Source organism: Tursiops truncatus, chromosome 12 (genome assembly GCF_011762595.2).
Source record: "Tursiops truncatus isolate mTurTru1 chromosome 12, mTurTru1.mat.Y, whole genome shotgun sequence".
In the NCBI taxonomy this organism is placed as follows: Eukaryota; Metazoa; Chordata; class Mammalia; order Artiodactyla; family Delphinidae; genus Tursiops; species Tursiops truncatus.
In genome coordinates, this window is record NC_047045.1 from 74,525,886 (window position 1) to 74,549,798 (window position 23,913).

General features: G+C 40.2%; 1 protein-coding gene and 1 long non-coding RNA gene across 13 annotated transcripts in view; one reads left to right on the forward strand and one right to left on the reverse strand.

Moving 5' to 3' along the window:
* Positions 1–23,913, forward strand: part of MTHFD1L (methylenetetrahydrofolate dehydrogenase (NADP+ dependent) 1 like) — a 197,178-nt gene that overhangs the window by 77,362 nt on the left and 95,903 nt on the right. For 10 of the 12 annotated variants that reach the window (XR_012324912.1, XM_033867839.2, XM_073789737.1 and 7 more), the window contains 2 exons: positions 749–817; positions 4,974–5,085. Coding sequence is in view for 11 of the 12 variants with exons in the window: in XM_033867839.2 (XP_033723730.1) it covers positions 749–817; positions 4,974–5,085 (181 nt within the window). In the remaining variant the exon portion in view is untranslated. Of the gene's footprint in view, positions 1–748; positions 818–4,973; positions 5,086–23,913 lie in introns of those variants that run through there. The other 2 variants (XM_073789734.1, XM_073789739.1) reach the window with 2 other exon arrangements.
* LOC141276044 (uncharacterized) lies at positions 1,440–2,102 on the reverse strand. Its single transcript, XR_012324913.1, has 3 exons — positions 2,075–2,102; positions 1,675–1,808; positions 1,440–1,543 (listed from the first exon to the last, which is right to left on the reverse strand). It is a non-coding gene; the product is annotated as an uncharacterized lncRNA (long non-coding RNA).

Sequence of the window (23,913 nt, forward strand, 5' to 3'; positions counted from 1 at the left end):
GAAGGGAGTTTTTTTTTAAAAAAGCTTCCCTTTGTGGCCTTCTTTGGCACAAATAGTTTCCCCAGTAGCTCTCCGACTTCATCCCTGCTGTGTCTCTTCCTCCACCTCTTCTTTTCCAGGAATGGGATAGGGAGCTTCGAGAGAGCCCAACTCAAGCATTATAGCATTGGAAGGAAGCAGCCACAATCTATGTACAAGTGGCATCAGCTCCCTTCTAGGCAGACATAGCACGAGAGACAGAAAAGGAGGAGCCTTTCCAATGCAACAGTGTTCTGAGTGCCTTCGGTTATCTGTGGGATGAGAGGTCGAGAGAGGGTGGGAAACCAGAATGGGTGCCTTTAGACACGTCCCTTTCCCTTTCTTCGTTCCCTCTGTGTAACAAGCCTTGTTTTTGTTCTTCATCTGATTTCTCGGGGCAACAGTGTAATCTCTGGTAATGAAACATGATGTGCATAGTTGCAAATTGAAAGGTATGGCAAGCCTCTTATTTCCGTCAAAGGAGGTTTTTTTAAAAAAATGCGATGACTACTACTTCCCCATCACATCTTAGAAGGGTTGGCATCCATTCAGGTGGAGGAGACATAGACAGAGGCAAGAGCACTGTGTCACCTGTAGCTCAGAGGTGACGGCGGCCGGTGGGGATGCCCACCTAGGAGGTAGGCTGGTGAGAAGAGGCTGAGAGACCCTTGTGCGAACGATCTTTTGTCAATAATCTAAATAAGTGGGCTTTTTTCTCCCTTTCCTTCAGGGGGTGACAGGTGCTTTGACTGTTCTGATGAAAGACGCGATAAAACCAAATCTGATGCAGACCCTAGAAGTAAGTGATTTTCATTTCATAGACATTGTCAACAGAGTTGCACTAACTAGGTTGCTTGTGCGTTTCCACACGTGAGCACTTCCAGCCAATGTGAGCCCATGAGGAGCATCAGAATAACAGCTTGGTCATCCCCCCAAAAGCTCAGACTTCTTTGATATGATTCATATCTTGGCCAATTACTAATTGACCAGAGGAGAAACTTAGAAACTCAGTGTCTGATATCTCAGTAACTTGTGTAGCCACGTTTATCACGTTTACATGATGTTTTCTATGTTGCTTTTTTTTTTTTTTTTTTGACTTAGCTTCTCATAATCCTTAAGTTTGGGGAGTTTAGGTTTGTTGTCTTTTTTCTCTCCAAGCAAAACGCAGAGTATTCAGTAAACTCAAACGTACACACACACACACACACACAGAGTAATGCTGAGAAATGTTTTCTAGGAAAGTGTGCTGTGCTCCACTTTTTTAAGAAGGTCGTTTTTTGTATATGGCTTGCTCAGTGGGGGCTGACACAGCCGATGCTTTTCCTTCTGGAGCGCTTGCTCTCTTGCTTTTGACGCCTTGCTTTCCTGGACCTTCTCGGTGGCCTCTCCTCCGTCTCTTTCGCTGCCTTCTTCTCACTTCTCCAGCTGCGCTTTCCTGCAGTATCAGCCATGTGATAACCCTTGAACTCTGGCTCTGAATCTCCTGACCTCCGCATTGCAGACTTGTAGGTGTGGTTACCACGAGCTGCTAGGGTGGGTAAAAGGCATTTCAAAGTTATGCATAAAAAAAGCATCTTTGATTCCTATCCACCTCCTACCTCCTCCCAACTCATTCCATCCCCCAAACCTGGTCAGTGGTTCAAGCCCAAAACCCACCTTCTTGTCATTTTCTACATGGCACAAGATATCATCTGAGAGCCCCTATTTCTTTTTTTGTTTACTGTATTTCTCCTCCCACCAGGATGAGAGCAGGACTTTTTCCATCTTGTTCACCATCGTATCGCCAGCTCCTAGAAAGTTCCTCACACATATTAAGTGCTCAGTAAACACTTGCCGAAGAATTAAATGGATATTTATTGTTTTTACTCCATTGCTCCTAAAAATATATACATGTTAGATAAATAACTAAATGAATGAGAAAAAATGTATAAAGAGACATGATATTGCTTCATCATAACATTTCCCCCTCAAAAATGAACACATTATCATCATCATTAGGGATGATCAGCTTACTGTTTTAAATAATGATCTTTCTTAGATTAAAACTTACTCCCACCTTTAATACATATCCCACTCTAAAAGGCTAGTTTCTTGTTAGTTGAATGAATTACTGGGTTGGACTGCCCCTAAGCAGTTCTTAACTGTGCTCACATTTGTGACGTCATTTTGATGTCACAGGCAATGGGCATTGTTTGAAAAATGAACACAGCATTCCGTTAAAATATCTGCATGTATGAACTCTGCTACCTGCGTCCTAAATATTCATTCCACATTAACGTGGCTAATCAGTGGCAGTAGGAACCTAAATCAACAAATGATCCAAAAATCACTGGTTAATGTACAGATTCTGCTTTAGTGCTCATGTTTGAACACACTTGACTGTTAGTCCCAGAGGAGGTTATCAAGGGTTCCATTGCTGCAAGGTGCCCGGAGACCAGTAGTTCTCAACCCTGGCTGCACGTTAGAATCTCATGGAAGGATTTAAAGATGCTGATGCCAAGCTCTCCCCCAGACAAAGTGAACTCTAGAATGTCTGGCAGGTAAGGCTTGGATACCCTGGGTGATTTTTGTATACATATAAGCTTGAGAACTTCCCGGTGGAAGAGAGAGGATAAGAGAGCTTAACATTTTACCATGGGTTAACCATATGCAGTGTTGAGGAAAACACCCACTTGCTGCAGTCTTTTGTCCAATATGGGAGCTCCTGGCCACTTGTGGTTATTTCAATCTAAATTAGTTTAAATTAAATAAAGTTTAAAATTCAGTTCTGCAGTCATACTAGTTCTATTTCTACTTATTTATTTATTTTCACCAGCCGCACTTTAAGTGCTGCGTAGCCACCTGTGGATGGTGGCTGTTGCATGAGATAGTGCAGATACAGAATGTTTAGAGCCCTGCAGAAAGTTCTTTGGATAATGCTCTTTTAGATCTCTGGTCAGCAAAGAGCAACTGAAATTTTAATCTTATGAAATGTTTAAAGAGAATATTCACAGCTTTGTCATCATAGAAATCAAGATATTTCCTGTTACTACTTTCCTAAATGTTCTGCATATAAAATAAAATATTGAACTCACGATAGATATTTTTATGTCTTTGGGTTAGTGATAGAATTTCTTAAAGTATTAACTCTGTATACTGCATCATATAAGTATAAATATCAGTTGAATGTGTATTTGTGTCTGTGTTTGAATGTCCAACAATGATGGTCTAAGAATTTTTCTATTTAAACCACATACTGGGAGTTCAAAAACCAGGGCTCTGATACTGCTTTCGTGATTAATCTGTGTGGCTTTTAATTTCATTTTAAATTAAAATTAAATGCTGCCCATCTAGTCCCTGGAGTGGCTATCCCAGGAATAGCAGTGTGTTTATGCTGATCCAGCCATACCCTGTCACCTGTCGCCCTGGAGACTGGTACCAGGTGCTTCTCAGACAGATGGCCAGGATGAGGGTTGCAGGGCATAGGAGAATGAAGCCAGCCGCCCACCCAGGGGTGGAGCCTGTGACCTTGTGTCTTTAAACTTTTCTCATTAGCTCCGCTACTAGCTTTCCACAGGCAGCCACGTCCTAGGACTGGCAAAGGCTAGGAGGTGATGGAGGCGTTAATACCTTTTAAACAGTGTTTCCGTCAAAGCACTTAAAAGGCTTATCTGCATAGAAGTGAGAAACTATAGATGGGTAGACAGGTGGAGATCTAGACAGTAAACATGCATGTATGCATTTCCATAAACACGTATCCCACTGTATTATTTCCACAGACATTTGTATGGCCGTATCCGTACTCTGTGACTGTCCCTCCTGAGGACTTTGGGGGGAAACGTAAATAGAAAACTCTTGAGTGGATTTGATCAATTCCTTTTCACTCTCAGTGACGATTTTTCTTTCACTGCCTTTCTTCCTGCTTTTGTTCACCTCTCTCAGCTTTGAAACATGCTCGCCCACAGCCCATCCTGGTTCATGGGACCTTTCCATGGTTCCCAGGCCCCATCCCCTGCATCACTCCCTGCCTCCCCCATGTCAGTGAAAGGGCAACCTGTATTTTCACAGGTGGAGCCAGGGTTCACGCACACAGACCTCAGTGGCCCCAGCTGACTCTGAATACAGACTAAACAATTTAATGCACGTGGGTGATTTTTTTTTAGCGAGGGCTACAGTCTCTTCTCTTTGACAAAAGAGAAGTGTAGAAATGAAAGTAAGAATGACTATATGACAGATTTTGTTTAAATAATTAAAATCTAAAGTTTTTGAGAATTCCCTTGTTTTTTTTTTGTCTTTTTAGTAACTAACATTTTAGTATGGGTGAAATTTTTCTTTTGTTTTAATAATTACCAGGTGACTTAACTTAAAAAATTAACAGGTAAGAGGAACAATGAGAAAGACAGAGTTTTTAAAAATCAGAATAAGATTATTATTGTAAATATAAAAATGGCTTATAATAAAATGTACTTGCCCTGCCATGATTCCCACGATTCATTTATTGTGTTGATTTTATGATTAGATTTTTCTTGAATTGGTTAATTTCTTAATGGGGATAAACAATTTAAACAAGCCTCTTAGACCATTAAGGTTTAATTCCATTCTTTATAACAATATAATGCAGAATAATATGAAATAAGGTTTATCTCATGGTCACTGAGACAGCTAAAACAGTGGCTTATCAAAATTATAGTAGGAAATAACTGATTCTCATAGATTTTTTTTTTTTGTTTTGTTTTGTTTTTTTGCGGTATGCGAGCCTCTCACTGTTGTGGCCTCTCCCGTTGCGGAGCACAGGCTCCGGACACGCAGGCTCAGCGGCCATGGCTCACGGGCCCAGCGGCTCCGCGGCACGTGGGATCTTCCCGGACCCGGGCACGAACCCGCGTCCCCTGCATCGGCAGGCGGACTCTCAACCACTGCGCCACCAAGGAAGCCCCTCTCATAGCTTTTTAAAATTTGCTCTTCCGCTTCCACAGGGGACGCCTGTATTTGTGCACGCTGGCCCCTTTGCCAACATTGCCCACGGCAACTCTTCAGTGTTGGCTGATAAAATTGCCCTGAAACTGGTTGGTGAAGAAGGATATGTAGGTAAGTCACTTTTTTTAAATGTAGTTTTTGAAGAATATTGAAGAAATCTGAAAGGTGATGGCTGGAACAGAGTGAGATCCATTCTGACTTGAAATATATTCTTGTAAGCCCACCTTTCAGAGATGGCCTCAGTACCGGAAAAACCCTAAGGTCTGGGCTGTCCTAGTGACATGACATTGTGGTCGAACCATAGATTTTGATGTCAGGTGCATGTGGTTTAGAATATAAGCTCTGACACTTGCTGACCACGTGACTTTGGGTACAATGTAATGACCTCTGAGCCTCAGCTTTCTCAGCTGAGAAATGGTGACAACAATATTGTATCAAACCTTATAGGGTTATTTTGAAAACCAAATGAGATTATTTATTCATTCAACAAATATTTATTGACAACCTAACACATACAAGGCATGCGACTCAGACCTGTGGCTACGCGGTGAGCAAAGCAGACCTAGTCCTGCCCTGCTGGAGCATACTGTGTGTGTAATTTAACAGGAGAAAATGCTCATTAAATGTTAACCAATACTAGCAGTAATAGTAATACTGATTACTTGAAATGAAATCAGTCGGCTCTTCATTGAATCCGAGTGTGGTTTTGTGGCCTAATGGAGGGGAGATTCCCAACCATTAGACTAGGACATTTTTATTAGTAAGACCTCAGATGTTTTGCTGCTGTGAAGGTCTTCTTTGTGGTACCTGCTTCTCTCTGGGTTTTGTTGGACATTCCAGTCATAAAGAGGGGGACACTGCCATAGAGTTTGCTCAGTCCGTGCCAGCCCCAATCCCACCCACAATATTAAGGTTGTAAGAAAGAAAAAGATAAACAAGGATTCATGGAATATCACCTTAATTTGACATCTGAGCCATTACACTGGCAGATTTTCACATGCCAACAAGTAATTTACATTCACTGCGTGAGTGTCTTTAATCAAGTCTAGCAATTGCTTTTTTCACACTGATCGTTAGCCTTGTATCTCAGAAGTGAGTTATTTTACATGAAAAGATTCTGCTGGACAGAAGATCTTAGCTCTGCATTTTTACACTCGGCCGTTAAAAAGATCACTCGGGGTGGCTGAGTCTGTTTTAAGAATTCCTTATAGACATACAGTCAGGATCAAATGAGGATTTATGTAGTTCATTTCTGAAAGGTCTGCATTATACAGCTCTCGTGTACTTTGCTGCTTGGGTACGAAATCTGCTATGAGAGTAGCTAGACATGCTGTCTAAGTGGATTTGCTCAATTGATAACAGCATAATTGTAGAGCTAATGGGGGAGGTTGAGTAAGGGCAGGCACTGAAAAGTTGGACGCTTACGTGAAGTGTAGGTTCTAAAGCATCAACTCCACAAATAAAAGAGCTTCTGGAAAAAAGCACTCTATTTTATGCTGACAGAGCTCTCTGCCTCTGCACCAATCCTTCCTTTATCAACACATATTTATAGAATATGTGTTGTCGTGGCTAAGGATTTTTAAAGGCATGTGCTGGTGATGCGCACAGAACATACTAGCTCTCTGTGTGACCTTGGACAAGCCATTAGCGTCTTTGGGCGTGTCCCTTGTAGGCAGTCTCATCTGAGAAATGAGAAGCTGGACTAGACAAGGAATTGGATCTGGATGGTTAGCCATGGACCCAGAGTTAGAAGCTGTGGAATCGGAACCCTGCCTGGTAACATGACTTGAAGCCATTTACTTAACTTCTCTAGTCTCTGTGTCCTCTCTGATAAAAGGAGAATACCTGTGCTGCAGTATTTTAATGAGTAATATCAAAAGAGAAAGTGCTTTTAAACCTGGAGAACTATGCAAATGTCAATAATTATGTGAATTGTTTCTATGATCTCTTCTAGTCTAAGAGGCTGTAAATGGGAGATAGTTCAGTGACAGTGAAATCTGCCCACTGCCAGAGGTTTAGAAGCCTCGTTCTAGAATCAGAGTATCTCTGTCAACTCCTTTCAAGTTGTGTAACTTTAGGCAAGGTAACCCTTCTGTGCCTCAGTTTCCTTATCTGTAAAGTAAGGATTTTAATAGGACTTGCCTCATAGGTTTGAAATGAGGATTAAATGAGACCATGTATAAGTCCTGGCATGGCACCTGACACATGGTAAGACAGGATAATTCTTAGCCACTTCTCATTATTCACTCCATTATTGATACATGACTGATGGAGGTTAAATTTCCTTTTTTATTTAGTTTTTATTTTCAACTGTGGCAAAATGCTTAGAACATAAAATGTATCATTTTAACCAATTTTTAAATATTTATTTATTTATTTATTTTGGTTGCGCTGTGTGTTAGTTGTGGCGTGCGGGATCTTTAGTTGCGGCATGTCGGATCTTATAGTTGGAGCATGCGAACTCTTAGTTGTGGCATGCATGCGGGATCTAGTTCCCTGACCAGGGATCAAACTGGGGCTCCCTCTGTTGGGGGCATGGAGTCTTACCCACTGGAGCACCACGGAGTTCCCATTTTAACCATTTTTAAATGTACCACTCAGTGAAATGCTTTCACATTGTTGTGCAACCGTCACCATCATTCATCCCCAGGACTCTTCATCTTGCAAAACTAAAACTCTGTATCCGTTGAACAACAACTCCCCGTCTCTCCAGTGCCTGAAACTACCCTTCTACTTTCAGTCTCTGAACATCACTATTCTAGATAATTCATACCAGTATTTTTCCTTTTGGGACTGGCTTATTTCACTTAGCATAACGTCCTCAAAGTTCACCCATGTTGTAGCATTTGTCAGAACTCCCTTAGTAATTGATTAAGGCTGAACAATACTCCATCGTATGTATGTAACGCATTTTGTTTATCCATTCATCTGTCCGTGGACACTTGGGTTTCTTCCACCTTTTGGCTGTTGTGAATAATGCTGCTATGAATATGAGTGTACAGATATCTCTTTTTATATTATTTTTAATATATAAAGATCATGGTCCATTATGTATAACTGTGTAACACCAGTGACTTAGATCAGTACAGACCACAAGACTCAAGGCCTGTGGTGTTAAACTCTCACGAAGGTGGCAAATTGATGCTGCAGCTCCGTGAAATGCTGGGAGCAAAGTCAGCGTCCTGAACAGTGGGAATAAGGAACAAGCTCTTTCCCCGCTGCCTGGTCAAGCCCGCTCTGTGGGCTGGTTCATTCCTTGCACTTGGAATAAATTTATGGTAGATTGCTCTTGCTCCCAGTTAATATCTGGTTCCTTTAAAATATTTTTTAAAACATTCCTCTAGTCACTTTGGTCACAAAAATAGTCTCATTTTATTAAAAGGATATGGGTCCAGTCTCATGAAAACTCCAAATTTCATTCAAATTGAAGCTTCACCCTGCCTTCCTGGGTCTGCCTCTAGGCGACAGTGGGATGGGGAAGGTGGCTGCTTCTCTGACGCCCCTCACCTTGCACTTAGGTCCACTCTGGCCCCTCCAGGGTTGAAGGTTGGCCATTCGATGGTACCAGTCTGGCCTCTTCCACACTCTTGGCAGAAGACCTCTGTCTTCTGAAAATCCTGCTGCTGGTTCCACACCTGGTCTCAGGGTACCACAGCCCTTCGACCTCTGACCTACCATCAGTGGGAATGCAGTTACATCTCTCGCACAACCCTGTCATGGGCTGTTTCTTTTCAGCTCATGGATATTTTTCATACCCCGGTCCACCCGTGTCCCTGATGGCAGTGTCACTCTTGATTCTTTCCAGTTGTTCTGCTACAGCCTCATTCACTAGCTCCAGAAAAGGGGCAGCAGCTCTGCCTCCTTCCCACTGGAGGCGTGGAGTGGGGCTGGCACGTCCATAACTTTCTTTGAAGAAATCCTTCCCCACGATTTCTTGTCAACCCCTTTCTCTGAAAGGTATCTCTTGGACTAAGGGATGCAAAGTGTATTTTCAAACAATTCCTTTGCACGTGCTGCTAGGTCTAGCGTTGTCCTTTGACACGTGAGCAATTGACATGGTTTTGGGGTGTCAGGCAAAAGACCCCCATTTTAACATCCATCTACAGAAGTTAAATGCCATAGTACAGGTTTGTCTGAAGTCTGAGTATGAATTTATGTCCATAGAAAAGTCGTTGTATATAGGAGACTCTCTTAAGATAAAAAAATGCTCAAACTCAAAAAGATTGGTAACCTGGAATACATTTTAAAAATAAATTTTTCATGATAAAAGATACAAGATTAAAAAGGCATGTGACAGATTGGGAGGAAACATTTTCAAAGATAACAGACAAATGACCAGCCTTCAGAATAGATAAACTGCCATGGACTACAGACTGATTTTTTTAAAAAAGGGACTTCCCCTGGTGGCGCAGTGGTTAAGAATCCACCTGCCAGTGCAGGGGACACGCATTCAGTCCCTGGTCCGGGAAGATCCCACGTGTGATGGGAAATTATTAGAAGTCATGCCCCCCACCCCAATCTCATTTCTCTGCCCTCCCCACTAGAAGTGCCCACTGTCCTGGATTTGGGGTGTTGATGCTCGGGTTTTTAGTTATTGCTGCTAACTTACATATATTCTTTAGTATATATCAACGATTTTCATAAACTTTTTTAAAACTTAGGAGTAGGACCTCTTAATTACAGGTCACCAAATTTTACAACCTGATCTTCCAATGCTTGAGTGGAATTCACTTAGAATAATATTAAGTTAGACTAATTTGGGTGTGGGGGGTGTTCATTCTGATTCCAGTATGGTTTATTGGTCATTTTCTGCTATAATACTGAAACTCCAGGAAATGGAGTGCAGCCACACGAATTAGATTGCAGGCTTCAGCCGCCTGGATTTGAATTGCTGTCTGCTGTGTGCCCACTGTGACCTTAGGTAGGACGAGTAACCTCCCCGAATCTTGGTTTCTCCTTACCTAACTCAAGGCTTGTTTTCAGGGCTTAGTGCAGTAATGCTGGAAAAGCACAGACCCTGGTGACTCTGGCCCAAACAGAACAGTGGACACCAGCTGCTGTTACCACGTTAAGATGCTGACGATCTTTACTTTTAAGATAAACCTTCACAAATACTAATGCATTCTTTCAAGTGAAGAATATCTGTGTTCTGACAATGGAAAACACTACTGCTTGTTCCCTTCTCAGACAAAGGCGTTTAGGACCATTATCCATAGAAGGGATCTGAGATTCTGAGCAGATCTGATGACTCCTTTGGGTTAGGGGAATCCTTCTGGAAATATGGGGATCCTTCTGGAGTCCTTCTGGAAATGCTGTATAGTTACCAGGGAGAAAGCAGAATGCCCTGGAACCCAGCAAACTCACAGGTGCATATGATACCCAGTACAGTTCCCTCTTTAAATTTTAAAGTCTTACTTGCTCACTACTGAAATAACAGGAAAAGGATTTTAGAATTTACAAAAGTAATTGTGGTGTTGTATCTTCTCTAACCAGTTGCATCTAGCAACTGTGAATATACCACCACTTCTCCGTTCTCTTGTCAACAGATATTTAGGTTGTTTCCAGTTGTTGTGTTATTATAAATAGGAAATGTTGTGATGAGCAGACATTCTTGCTCTTATCTCCTGGTGCACTTGTGCAAGAGTTTTACCCTAGGAAAGGATTAGATATGCTGGTAACATCCTACATGTGAATAACATAAAACAAGAATTTTCCCTTGTTAAAACCTCTGCCCCTCCTCCAGCTACCCCTTCCTCTGTAGGCTCCTTTGCTGAAGCATCGTCCCGGTGCCTGGGCTCATCCTCAGATCCTTTCTCTTGCTGCCCTATACTTTCACCCTAGGACCTGACTGACCATCTCCACACGTAGCCAGGACCTTTCCTTGACCACCATATATCCAGATGCCTCCTCACACTTAAAAATTTCTAAGCCACATTTTTGATTCTCTTTCCATAGGTCCCAATCCTGCTTCCCCATCTCAGTTGATGACAGTTTCATTCTTCTGGGTGCTTTTGTCAAAGGCCTTGAAATCATTCTTCCTTCCTCTTTTTTACTCACACCCCAAACCCAGTCCATCACAATGGATGTGACCCAACCACACCTGGCACATGGCTGCCCCACCTGGTTCAGGTCACCACCATCTCTCTCCTGGGCTGTGTGACAGCCACCCTGCACCCCTCCCTGACCGCAGAGTCTGTTTCCATAATGCCACCAGAGTGGTCCTATTGAAGCCCGAGTCACACTCCATCCTGACTCTGCTAAGACCATCCGGCTTTGTAGCTTTCAGAATAAACCCAAACATAATCTCTTCCACCATCTGCCCCTCTGATCTCATCTCCTGCCCTGCCTTTCCCCCATTTTGCTGAGCATCTGGCATGGGTGCTCCCCGCGCCTTCCACATCAGGGCCTTTGCACGTGCTGTTCTCACTCTCAAAGCTCTCTCATAACTACATGGGTTGCTCCCTTGCCTCTCTCAAGTCTCTGCTTATGTGTCAGGGAGGCCTTCTGCATGCATTCTAACTGAAAGCGCACCCGCCCCCCCACAGCACCCCCATCCTCTGTGCTGCTCCACTAGACATGCAGGCATTTGTGTGAACACTGTCTGTCTCTCCACTGAATATAAATCCTTTAAGGCACTGGGTCTTTGGCCCTTTTGTTCACTGCGATATTCTGAGCTTCTGAGTAAATATCTAGTAAATGACTCCCCAATTCAAAGAACTCCATGGAGCTGGGGAGCATCCATTAATTTTCCACCTCAGAAGTATAAAAATTACAAACGTGCATTCTAAGGACAACCCCGGTTCGAATACCAGCTCTGTTCCGTATCAGCTGTGACTTTGAATGAGTTATGTAGCCCAGTGTGTTCTCAAACTCAGCATAGCCATTCCCTCTTTTTATCCCAAACACTTGACTATCGTCAATAAAACTCAGGTACTATAACCTTCTACAGGTAATTTCAAAACACAATGTAATGTGTTAGTTGTGATATAAAACTATTTTATGGTAACATGATATGTATTTCAGTGTGTATTTATTAGGAAAACTACTTCGACTACGCTAAAAGATATTCTGAGTAGTGCTTGCACATACACAAGAATTCGTTCACAGGACAGCCACAGGTGCAGAAGGATTAGGCGTGTTTTCGGCACCTCAGATGTCACAAGTGGTTATCGGCATTGGTGATGCGATGTTCTGCCAAAGTGAACATCTCTTGGCAAAGTTCCAAAGAAAACAAAGTTAACTTTCCTTCAGTTTGCACTCTTGTTTGCATTCCTCAAAAATGATAGCTATTGATAGCTTGATTTGGAGTTTTTACGTAAAACAGATTGTGGGGAGGGCTCTAAGGTCATATAATCACAATCATGTCTTCCAACTACGAGAGTGGAAGGAAAGTCAGGTGGGGCAGGGGACAGATCTTTGTGGGACTGTCCTGCATGGTGCAAGGTCTCCAGTATGCTGGCCCCACCCACATCTTGAGGACCTGCTGTGTGCTGGGCATCCTGCTGGGGACTTCCTCTGTGTTTTATGTATATGTTAATATGTCTTATACCAACCCTAGGACGCAGTTGCCATAATACACCCCATTTTACAGGTGAAGAAACTGAGTTAGTAGTTGCCCAAAGGCTAACAGCTAGTGCAAGGGGGGAGCAGAGATTTGAGTCTAAGCCCCAGCAGCGAGCCTTTGCGCTTAGCACTGTGCTTTACTGCTTCCTAAATGTGCACTTTCATTCTGTACCACCATTATCACATAGCCCTATGCTTAGTGTGTAACCAGCACTAAATAAATGTTTTTTTAAATGAAAAGTTAATAATACACATCAGTTTACTGAATAACTTATCTACTGGTAAACATGTCTGGATTTCCTCTAGGCTTTTTATGGTAAACATTGGCATATTTGCTTGGTGGTTTTTTGAGGCAATAATTCATTAATTAAAAGAGTAGTTAAATAAGAAGAGTAAACAGTTTCGAAAGGAGTTTTGAACTTTAGGAATGTCTAACCTGACCTTGACTGTTTCTTTGTATGCCACAAAGTGCAAATTTATTTTCAATGAGTTATCTAGCCTATCCCTACTTAGGACTTACGTGTATTCTAAATAATGTGCTCGTAATGTAGTTCTGCTTTCCATCATAAAACATGGAGTTAAAATAAGACCCCTGTCAAAACACTGTCTTGCAGGGATTAGTGCTGTGAAAGTTAACATAAAATGATTTTAAAATGCATAACCTTTTTGAGGATTAAAAATAAAAATGTCCACTCTGCAGTGACTTTAAGTTTATATTGTTTGACTACTATCTTCCCCCATCTTGGCTGTGAACTTTTAGCCTGAGGATGCCGAGAAGAGTCCAACTACCCTTACTTAATGTATAAATTGTAGTTTAGAAAATTGCAGTTACATGAGGTTGTTCTTAAGCTTTTAGCAGTGTTTGATATAATTACAATATTGCGCTGTTCTCACGCAAAGAAAACCTAGTAGAACTTTGAGTAAGGGATATAAGGAAGCTGACTGTCACTAAATGAGTACTGTATTCTTGTGTGGAACTTTTTATATCTTTTTGGGGGAGGGGAGAGAAGATTGGATTTTTAGGGCTTTCTAAAAGTCTCAACCTCTTGCTAGCTTCAACCATAAATGTTCTTTTAGCCGTTAATGTTTTGATGTAAGTAACGTAAATTTTAAAAACTACCTGAAGTTTAAAAGAACTATGTCAAGTTACTAAGTGCTTGGTTATCCAGTTCAAAATAAAGCAGAGTAAAGAAGTAACTCTTTACTTGAAGAAAGAGGTATGTCAATGGAATGGTAAAGACTTCATGCAATAGGAGAATTTAAACAGATTTGAAAAACAGAAACTAACAATCAGCATCATATTAAATATTGAAGTCCTAAATGTACACGAATGTATTCAGGCCATGACAAGAATACTTATGATGGGGCTTCCCTGGTGGCGCAGTGGTTGAGAGTCCGCCTGCCGATGCAGGGGACGCGGGTTCGTGCCCCAGTCCGGGAAGATCCCACATGCCGCGAAGCGGCTAGGCCCGTGAGCCATGGCCGCTGAGCCTGCGCGTCCGGAGCCTGTGCTCCGCAATGGCAGAGGCCACAGCAGTGAGAGGCCCGCGTACCGCAAAAAAAAAAAAAAAAAAAAAAAAAAAGAATACTTATGATGATCACCATCATTATTCTGCAAGTATTAGCCAATGTAATAAAACAAGAACAATACAAAAGTATAAATATTAGGAAGTGATAAATTTTCCACTATTTATGTACAGTATGATTGTATAATAGAGAGTTCAAGAAATTTATTTTAAGTAAATTGGTTGGTTGGTTATTTGGATGCAGTGTAAGTATGTAATAGTTTTTCTTTATATCAGCAATAAACAGATACTGTAAAAGGGGAAATATCCTATTTATATGTGTCCCCAAACTATAAAATACCTAGGGATAAATTTAATAAGAAACGAGCATATAGAAAGAAAACCATAAAATGTTATTGAAAGGCACAAAGCAGGACTCTTGTCTTTCAATAACTCTTGTTTTTTAAGGAACCTCCATACTGTTCTCCATAGTGGCTGTATCAATTTACATTCCCACCAACAGTGCAAGAGGGTTCCCTTTTCTCCACACCCTCTCCAGCATTTATTGTCTGTCGATCTTGTGATGATGGCCATTCTGACCGGTGTGAGGTGATACCTCATTGTAGTTTTGATTTGCATTTCTCTAATGATTAGTGATGTTGAGCATCCTTTCATGTGTTTATTGGCAGTCTGTATATCTTCTTTGGGGAAATGTCTATTTAAGTCTCCTGCCCATGTTTGGATTGGGTTGTTTGTTTTTTTGATATTGAGCTGCAGGAGCTGCTTGTATATTTTGGAGATTAATCCTCTGTCAGTTGCTTCGTTTGCAAATATTTTCTCCCATTCTGAGGGTTGTCATTTTGTCTTGTTTATGGTTTCCTTTGCTGTGCAAAAGCTTTTGAGTTTAAGTAGGTTCCATTTGTTTATTTTGTTTTTATTGTCATTACTCTAGGAGGTGGGTCAAAAAGGATCTTGCTTTGATTTATATCATAGAGTGTTCTGCCTGTGTTTTCCTCTAAGAGATTTATACTGTCTGGCCTTACATTTATACTGTCTGGCCTTACATACATTATACATGTCTGGCCTTACATTACATGTCTTTAATCCATTTTGAGTTTATTCTATATGGTGTTAAGGAGTGTTCTAATTTCATTCTTTTACATGTAGCTGTCCAGTTTTCCCAGCACCACTTACTGAAGAGGCTGTCTTTGCTCCATTGTATATTCTGGCCTCTTTTGTCATAGATTAGGTGACCATATGTGCGTGGGTTTATCTCTGGGGTTTCTATCCTGTTCCATTGATTTATATTTCTGTTTTTGTGCCAGTACCATACTGTCTTGATTACTGTAGCCCTGTAGTATAGTCTGAAGTCAGGGAGCCTGATCCTTCCAGTGCTGTTTTTTTTTTTTTTTCTTTTCTCAAGATTGCTTTTGCTATTCAAGGTCTTTTGTGTCTCCATACAAATTGTAAGATTTTTGGTTCTAGTTCTATGAAAAATGTCATTGGTAATTTGATGGGGATTGCACTGAATCTGTAGATTGCTTTGGGTAGTGTAGTCATTTTCACAGTATTGAGTCTTCCTATCCAAGAATGTGATATATCTCTCCATCTGTTTGTGTCATCTTTGATTTCTTTCATGGGTATCTTATAGTTTTCTGCATACAGTCTTTTGCCTCCTTAGGTAGGTTTATTCCTAGGTATTTTATTCTTTTTGTTGCAATTGTAAATTGGATTATTTCCTTAATTTCTCTTTCTGATCTTTTGTTGTTGTTAGTGTGTAGGAATGCACGAGATTTCTGTGTATTAATTTTTTATCCTGCAACTTTACTAAATTCATTGATTAGCTCTAGTAGTTTACTGGTGGCATCTTTAGTATTTTCTATGTAAAGTATCATGTCATCTGCAAACAGTGACAGTTTTACTTCTTTGCCAATTTGGATTCCTTTTATTTCTTTTTCTTCTCTGATTGCCACGGCTAGGACTTCCAAAAAAGTTGAATAAAAGTGGCGAGAGTGGACCCCCTTGTCTTGTTCCTGATCTTAGAGGAAACGGTCTCAGTTTTTCACCGTTGAGAATAATGTTTGCTATGTGTTTGTCATATATGGCCTTTATTCTGTTGAGGTAGTTTCCCTGTATTCTCACTTTCTGGAGAGTTTTAATCATAAATGGGTGTTGAATTTTGTCAGAAGCTTTTTCTGCATCTATTGAAATGATCATATGGTTTTTATTCTTCAATATGTTAATATGGTGTATCACATTGATTGATTTGCATATATTGAAGAATCCTTGCATCCCTGGGATAAATCCCACTTGATCATAGTGTATGATCCTTTTAATGTGCTGTTGGATTCAATTTGCTAGTATTTTGTTGAGGATTTTTGCATCTATGTTCATCAGTGATATTGGCCTGTAGTTTTCTTTTTTCGTGGTATCCTTGTCTGGTTTTGGTATCAGGGTGATGGTGGCCTCGTAGAATGAGTCTGGGAGTGTTCCCACCTCTGCAATTTTTTGGAAGAGTTTGAGAAGGATAGGTGTTAGCTCTTCTCTAAATGTTTGATAGAATTTGCCTGTGAAGCCATCTGGTCCTGGACTTTTGTTTGTTGGAAGATTTTTAATCATAGTTTCAATTTCATTACTTGTGATTTGTCTGTTCATATTTTCTATTTTTTCCTGGTTCAGTCTTGGAAGGTTATACCTTTCTAACAATTTGTCCATTTCTTCCAGGTTGTCCATTTTATTGGCATAGAGTTGTTTGTAGTAATCTCTTATGATCCTTTGTATTTTTGTGGTTTCAGTTGTAACTTCTTTTTCATTTCTAATTTTATTGATTTGAGTCCTCTCCCTTTTTTCTTGATGAATCTGGCTAAAGGTTTATCAATTTTGTTTATCTTCTCAAAGAGCCAGCTTTTATTTTTATTGATCTGTGCTATTGTTTTTTTCATTTCTATTTCATTCATTTCTGCTCTGATCTTTATGATTTCTTTCCTTCTACTAACTTTGGGTTTTGTTTGTTCTTCTTTCTCTAGTTGCTTTGAGTGTAAGCTTAGGTTGTTTATTTGAGATTTTTCTTGTTTCTTGAGGTAGGATTGTATTGCTATATACTTCCCTATTAGAACTGCTTTTGCTGCATCTCATAGATTTTGGGTTGTCATGTTTTCCTACACATATGCCATGTTCTTGAATGGGAATAGTCAGTGTTATCATCATTCCTCTGTCAAACTAACATGTAAATTACTATAAAACTACTGTGCTATATATCATACCATATTATGGTATAGCACAGTAATTATGTTGGGGAAGGAAAAAATTTCCCTCTACCCTTGCAGGTTTTTCTGGCTGGCCTAATAGTTACATTTACATGAGACAGATTAACAGGAGAAAAACCAAATTTAATCATGTACGTACAGGGAATCAGAACATGAGAGATTCCAAAGACAGTCAGGTAAAATGAAGCATATATGTCATCCTGGACTAAGGAGAAGGCTGTAGAGTCTGGGACTTCATAGGTTATGAAGGCAATTCACAGGAAGATGAAAAAGCAAATGTTTGGTAAGCAAATGTTTCCTTGATTATGCAGAGACAGTGGGACACAAAGAGGACTTTGATCTCCAGGCCCTGCCGAGTACCCCCCGACCTACACCTGACCCATATTCTTTGTAGGTGTCTCTGGTGAACTTGCTGTTCCTGGATCAAGCCCTTTATCTAAATTCTTTCAGCAGTTAAGGAGGAAGTAAAAAGAAAGAATTCCTGAGTCTTCTGTTTCTTAAGAATAATCAACATAAAATAATCCTCATGTCAAAGAGACACATTCTGGGGTGGAAAATTTCGCTCTCCTATGGTTACTGTAAAAATAGAGGAAGATGAGCTTCATCGTTAAATCAAGAGCAACATTTGTTTAGATTCTAAAAGAATAAATGACGAGGATAGATAAGAAAAAAATTTAAAGAACAATGATGGATGATTTACTTAACTCTAGATATCAAAACAAGATAACACTGCCATAACAATAGAGGAAAAAACAAAGAAAACTGATATCAAAGGAATACCTGTGTCCTTAATTAGACTTACTCCATTATATGTAGATATTAATAATTTGATAAAGGTAACATTTGAAATCAGTGGCCAGTGGATGTATCACTCATTAAATGATGTTCAGACATTTGACTATTAATTTTTTTTTTTCCATCCAGCCACACTAGTCTTCTTGCTCTTCCCCAAACACACTGGGTGCTTCCACCTCAGGATCTTTGCACTGGCTCTTCTCTCTGCCTGGAGCACTCTTTTTTTTTTTTTTTTGGCTGCCCCACACAGCATGCGAGATCTTAGTTCCCTGACCAGGGATCAAACCCGTGCCTCCTGCAGTGGAAGCGTGGAGTCTTAACCACTAGACCGCCAGGGAAGTCCCCTGACTATTAATTTTTAAACATAAACTTTAGAGTCCTTCATCACAATTTATTCTGAATAAAGATGGATTAAATTTTAACGTGAACGTTAAAACATAAAGCTTTAAGAAAAAAAGCAAAAAGTATGGTATTATTGGTGTAACATCAAGGTTATTAAAAAGAATAGATGTATATAGAACATGGAAAGAAGTTCACAATACATAATGTAAAAGAAATTACGCTGCCAAACAATATTTATAATGTATTTCTTGCATTTTAAAATTATGAAATAAATATATACCTGCAACTAAAAGGTATGAAAGAAGTATATCAAATGATTACTTTTATTCATCTGTGGGAAATGGGGTCATGGTGACCTTCACTGTATTCTTTATGTATTTTGGTATTCTTGAAATTTTTACAATTAGTGTGCATTACTTTTGTGATTTTTTTTAAAAAAGGAAAAATTGATTTAAAATCTGAAGTTATTTGACACGCAGAGTTAGGGAGAAATGGTTTTTAGGCAGAGTGCACAGAACAAACAAATGTGGATGGGAAAGAGTTGGTGGGTTCTGAGGACAGTTTAGCTGGAGTATAAGACGTGGCAGAGATGAATTTCATGGTTAGATCAGGTCATTTGGAGGGGAACAAATGCCGATCTGAAATGTTATGCTTTCAATTACTGGTAGAGATAAATGGACAGTTCTTCAGTAGTGGTTCCATTAAGACTCCCTTGAGAAGATGGCGTTTGAGGGAGGTTTTGAAAAAAGTTTAAGATCTAATCCAGTAAAAGGGGACAGAGGGGAGAAAGATCAGTATGTGTTCAAGGAATCACCGGGAGTTCATCCAGCTCAGCGATATGGCAGAGAAAACAGACTGGACGTATATTTTCAACGTCCTTAAAGGTCACGGAGAAGAGCATACAGTTTCTGATCCATGAGAACTTCCGGAATGATTTTGTAGTGTTACTGTTATCAGGACTCCACTGGAAGATGGGGTTTCTTTCCAAACTACCCCTTTCCCATCAGGTAAGACAGTCCACCTTCCTGAAGAGAATGAGTGAGGGGAAGGAGAGGCCAAAGGGTTTATCTAATTGGCCCCTTCCCCAGTAAAGGACTCGGTTAGCAGTTACAGACGTGGGTCCTTCACAGCCAGCAGCACTACTTCTGGGTATTTCCACAAGGAAAGAGCTCAGAAAGACAATGTTGAGTGAAAAAGCAGCTCGTGGAATTGTAAATACAGTCTCACACACTTAAAAAACATACAAACAGCACTGTATTTTGTTTATGCCTTTGGACATGTGCAGAAGAATGAAAACATGACCCGCATAAGCACCAAGTTAATATGAATTGCTGACCGTGAGAGGAAGGGAAGGAGCTGAACTGGTACCCGTGCACGAGGATAGCCTTCAGCTCTGTCTGTGCTGTGTTACTTCTTTGTAAAAGGAAAATAAGCAGTTGTGGCAAAACGTTAATGTTTGTTATTTATGCAAGGCGGGGGAGGAATATAGGTTGGAATTTAGGAGACAGGCTGAGGCTAGAGGCGTAGATTGGCAGTTGTCATTAGTATGTGGTCAAGTCTTTACTTATTTTAGAGCTAAATCTGGATGCTAACGGTCATGTTTAGTGGGTCAGGGCCTTTACGTTACTTTCTAGCAGGAGTGATGGTGGTATATAGCCGTCCATGCTCTTCCATTTCCCTTGATAATGGGAATGGTAGAGATGTGGACAGTAGATGACCTGAGGGATCAGACAGCCTGAGCCCCGGCGAGACTTTCTCTCTACAAACTCAATGTGGAGAAGTGAAGAGATTTCTCAGAGGTTGCCCTTGTAGCCTCCTGTCCAGAGGCAGTGAGGATGGCTTATTCATCCACTAAAAACTCCTTCTTGCCCACTGAGATGTTCAGTTATGTCCTAAAGAATGAGAGGGTTTTTTTTTTAATTTTTATTTTTCATATATTCAAGTGTTCGTGCACACAAACATACTGAATTTTAGACACCAGCGATGAGTACCTTCTTTTGATTGCCCTCTACCTCAGCCCACCTCAGTCTAGTTTAGTCCTTTTTTGTTTGTTTTATAAAAGTGCATGAATGTTTTGGTCGACTAGATTGTTTCTACTTTTTAGGGTCAGGCAATAGTTTAATAATAAATTCTAAAAATATTTAAAACAACTATGAAAATAGGTTTTTTTGCCTTCAAAGAACACTTCTTTGTTTAGCACGTACACAGAGGAGATAGAATTTAGAGTGGGAACAGTTGTTAAAGTCAGATGAACAGGAAACCCTCTTGAGACCTACCGTGTGTCCTCTTCTACCGCAAACTGATGTACCGGTTTCTGCTGTCTTGATTAAAATCTGTGTCTGGAGCTTTCGATTAGACTCTCTCTCACTTACCTTCAGTGACATAGCTTTGAGGCATCTATCAAAGAGTTACAGCCACTCTCAGCCTCAGAAATCTTAACTTTTTCATCAGCAAAACTTTGAGCAAATCTCACATCTTTTCTAAATTAGAAATGTAACCTTGTCTTTAGTCCCAGAGTTACTGTTGTGCAGAGAAAGAAAACACTGCATAACATTCAAATTATGTGCAAACTGAAATGACAGAAATGAAAAATGCTATCACGTTTCTAAGTAGGCTTTATTTTCACAAAGGAATCAGCTAGGATTAGGTTCACCCACACATAACAACAATAGTGAAAAAAGTGGCCCAAAGCAAATATAAGTTTATTTCTCTGCCGTGTAAAAGAAATCCAGGGTAGACAGTCTCGACTGGTATGTCATCTACTCAGTCATCAGGGTGTGCCTAGTAGCCCAGGATGGTTGCACAGGCCCCAGCCATCACATCTGTAACCCAGCCAGCAAGAAGGAGAATGAAAGGCATATCACCTTTTCTAGAGCCTTACTGGAAGTCATACAACACTTCTGTTTACATCTCATTAACAGCCTTGGTCTCATAGCCATACCTAGCTGCAAGAGAAGCTACAACATTTTCTGATTCTGTATGGGCTCCTTTAAATAGAAAGGTGAGGTTAGCATGACATAGTTCAAGAGGTTTTCCCAGACTCAGAATCAAGTTAATGCCAAGTCATCCATGTCACTATACCTCACTCTCTCTCTCGTGTGTGTGTGTGTGTGTGTGTGTGTGTGTGTGTGTATGTGTGACAATATCTGCCAGGGTTTAGAGAGAGGAGACCTTTGACTTCTTTGACTTCTCTACACAAACATGCTTAGGATTATCTTCTAAATCAGCGAAACCGACGGGCCCACTTTCATTCTTAAGTAAATCAAAGATTAGTTTTTTCTTGTGTGATGCAAATAATCTTATTTCTATTATTGGTACTTAACCCAAGTTGGACCCCACTTCTAGATATAAGGCCAGTCTGGGGACATACCAAGAGCAGGAGAAAGAAACAGGGGTGGCAAATGAAGGTTTGTTCTTTGTTTATACAAAATAAGAATGATACCAAACTTTAGTATCAACTCCTTCTGCACATAGGGATGGGGTAGAGGTGCAGAGGTGGGAACATGAGAATTATTCCTGACGCGTTGTTACCTTTCCCTTATAAACTGTGTTTACTTGGACATCTCAAGGGCATGTTCCGTGGTCAACAGTACAGAGAGATTCAAGGACATAAATAACAGCGAACACGGTTAAAAGTGCCTGATATATTTTCTCCTTCACATCAGATTTTTCAGTAATCAGTAATATGTTTCTGCTCATATATATTCATTTTATAGACGGAAAGGATTATTTTTTAAATAAGCCAAGGAAAAAATATGCTCATCCCTCCTTTCGGGGCAATTATCTTTACTTTCAGCTCTTTAGACTTGTAAGTAGGAATTGCCTTTTCAGTGAGTTCTCATTTGTTCTGTTAAATCGAATCCTTTCAAGATCTTGTACCACTGGACAGGCAGGGGGGCTTGTCTGTTGCTAGTGACCAGGTCAGACACACTGAAGAAAACATGGAAAGAAGGACCATGGAGACCATTTCTGCCCAAAAGAGCCACTGGATCAGTGAGAGTAACATTGCATCTGTGCCTCTAAATGTACTGGTAATGGCTGATAACACTGAGGTTGAGGTCGTCATTCCTTTAAGCTACCTGTGCCGTTTGTCCCAGTGCTGAGCAGAGTGGGACCAGGTCTGGATAATCATTAAATTGATCTTGTGAGAAACCAGTGGGGCTAGACATGACTGTAAAACCAGCCGGTCTGTCTCCCTTCCTAGATAAGAAATCTGCAGAGTCTGGGCCAGTGACTCTTGAATGTTTTGACTGAAACCCAGAGCATAAAGTACACTTTATATCACAAAATGCATGTGCACACGTGCACACACGTGTGCAAAAATGGAATCAGTGTCTTATGAAACAAGACTACTTTCTCTTATCATATGTCACGTATCCTAATATTTCCTATCCTATTTCTTCTTTTTTTTTTAAATTCTTGTTGCAACCCAGTAAGTTGATTATGTAAAACACTAATGGGTCTCTACCTTCAGTTCAAAAATTCCTGCCCTGCCTGCTTTTATTCAGTTAAATACGTTGTAGAATCTTCCAGCTTTCAAGTTTAGAATGTTTTCCTTCCATCTTAGTTTCTTTTTCTATAATAGAAGTTGTCATACTAGGAATGTTGGTAGATTTAATTTGTTTCCAAACTCAGGAATCTTGGTTTCTCTTGCTGGGTTTCTTGCAGTCGCAGAAGAAGCTAATATAGTTTTTTGGATGTTGTTTTTTCCCCCTGGGAACCTTTGAGATTAAACGTATTTACCTTTTGACATTTATGCTTTTTTCCTCCTTGGCTTGGTTTTCATCAACTGCTCGATGAAAAATGTTCTATTTCATCTTTCCATTACTTTAAATTAAGACATGTTGTTAGCAGAGACTTTCAGAATTTGCTTCAAGTTATTTTCCTAGTGTCCGGTTTTCAGGAGCTGCAAGAGAACAGCTCTGCCCCAAGCAGTCACCCAAAATCCAGGCCCTTAGCCAGAACTTTGGGGTACCACAGTTGGCTAAAAATGGAAGGGTTAAAACCCTGGTCGAAGCAATGACATTGTACAGGTGCTCATGATCTGTACAAGAAGTTGGCATCTTTGGGTAATGAATCTATGAATTTAATTCAGTTGGATTTTTATAGAGGAGGTAAAAAGTAACATGTATAATTTAATTTTCATCTAAACATTTTTTTCAGAATCAAATTTCACTTTGGTCAAAATCATTTTACAAAACAAGATGTATAACGATGGGTTCAAATAACAGGAACCAGTGTCTGTACCTAATTAATTCTCTGGAAGAAGGATTCTGGATCCTGATACCAAAGTACATCTAAGTGGCATTACTGGTATTTTTGAAGTTTTTATTACTACCCAAAACAGATAGTTCATATGGACCTATGTTCTTTTTATACTTTCCTTATCTTCTCTTTCCTTTTCTCCTAATAAATCCCCTGTAACCTTCTCATGCTTCTATACGACTACCAGACTTCCCCTAATGTGT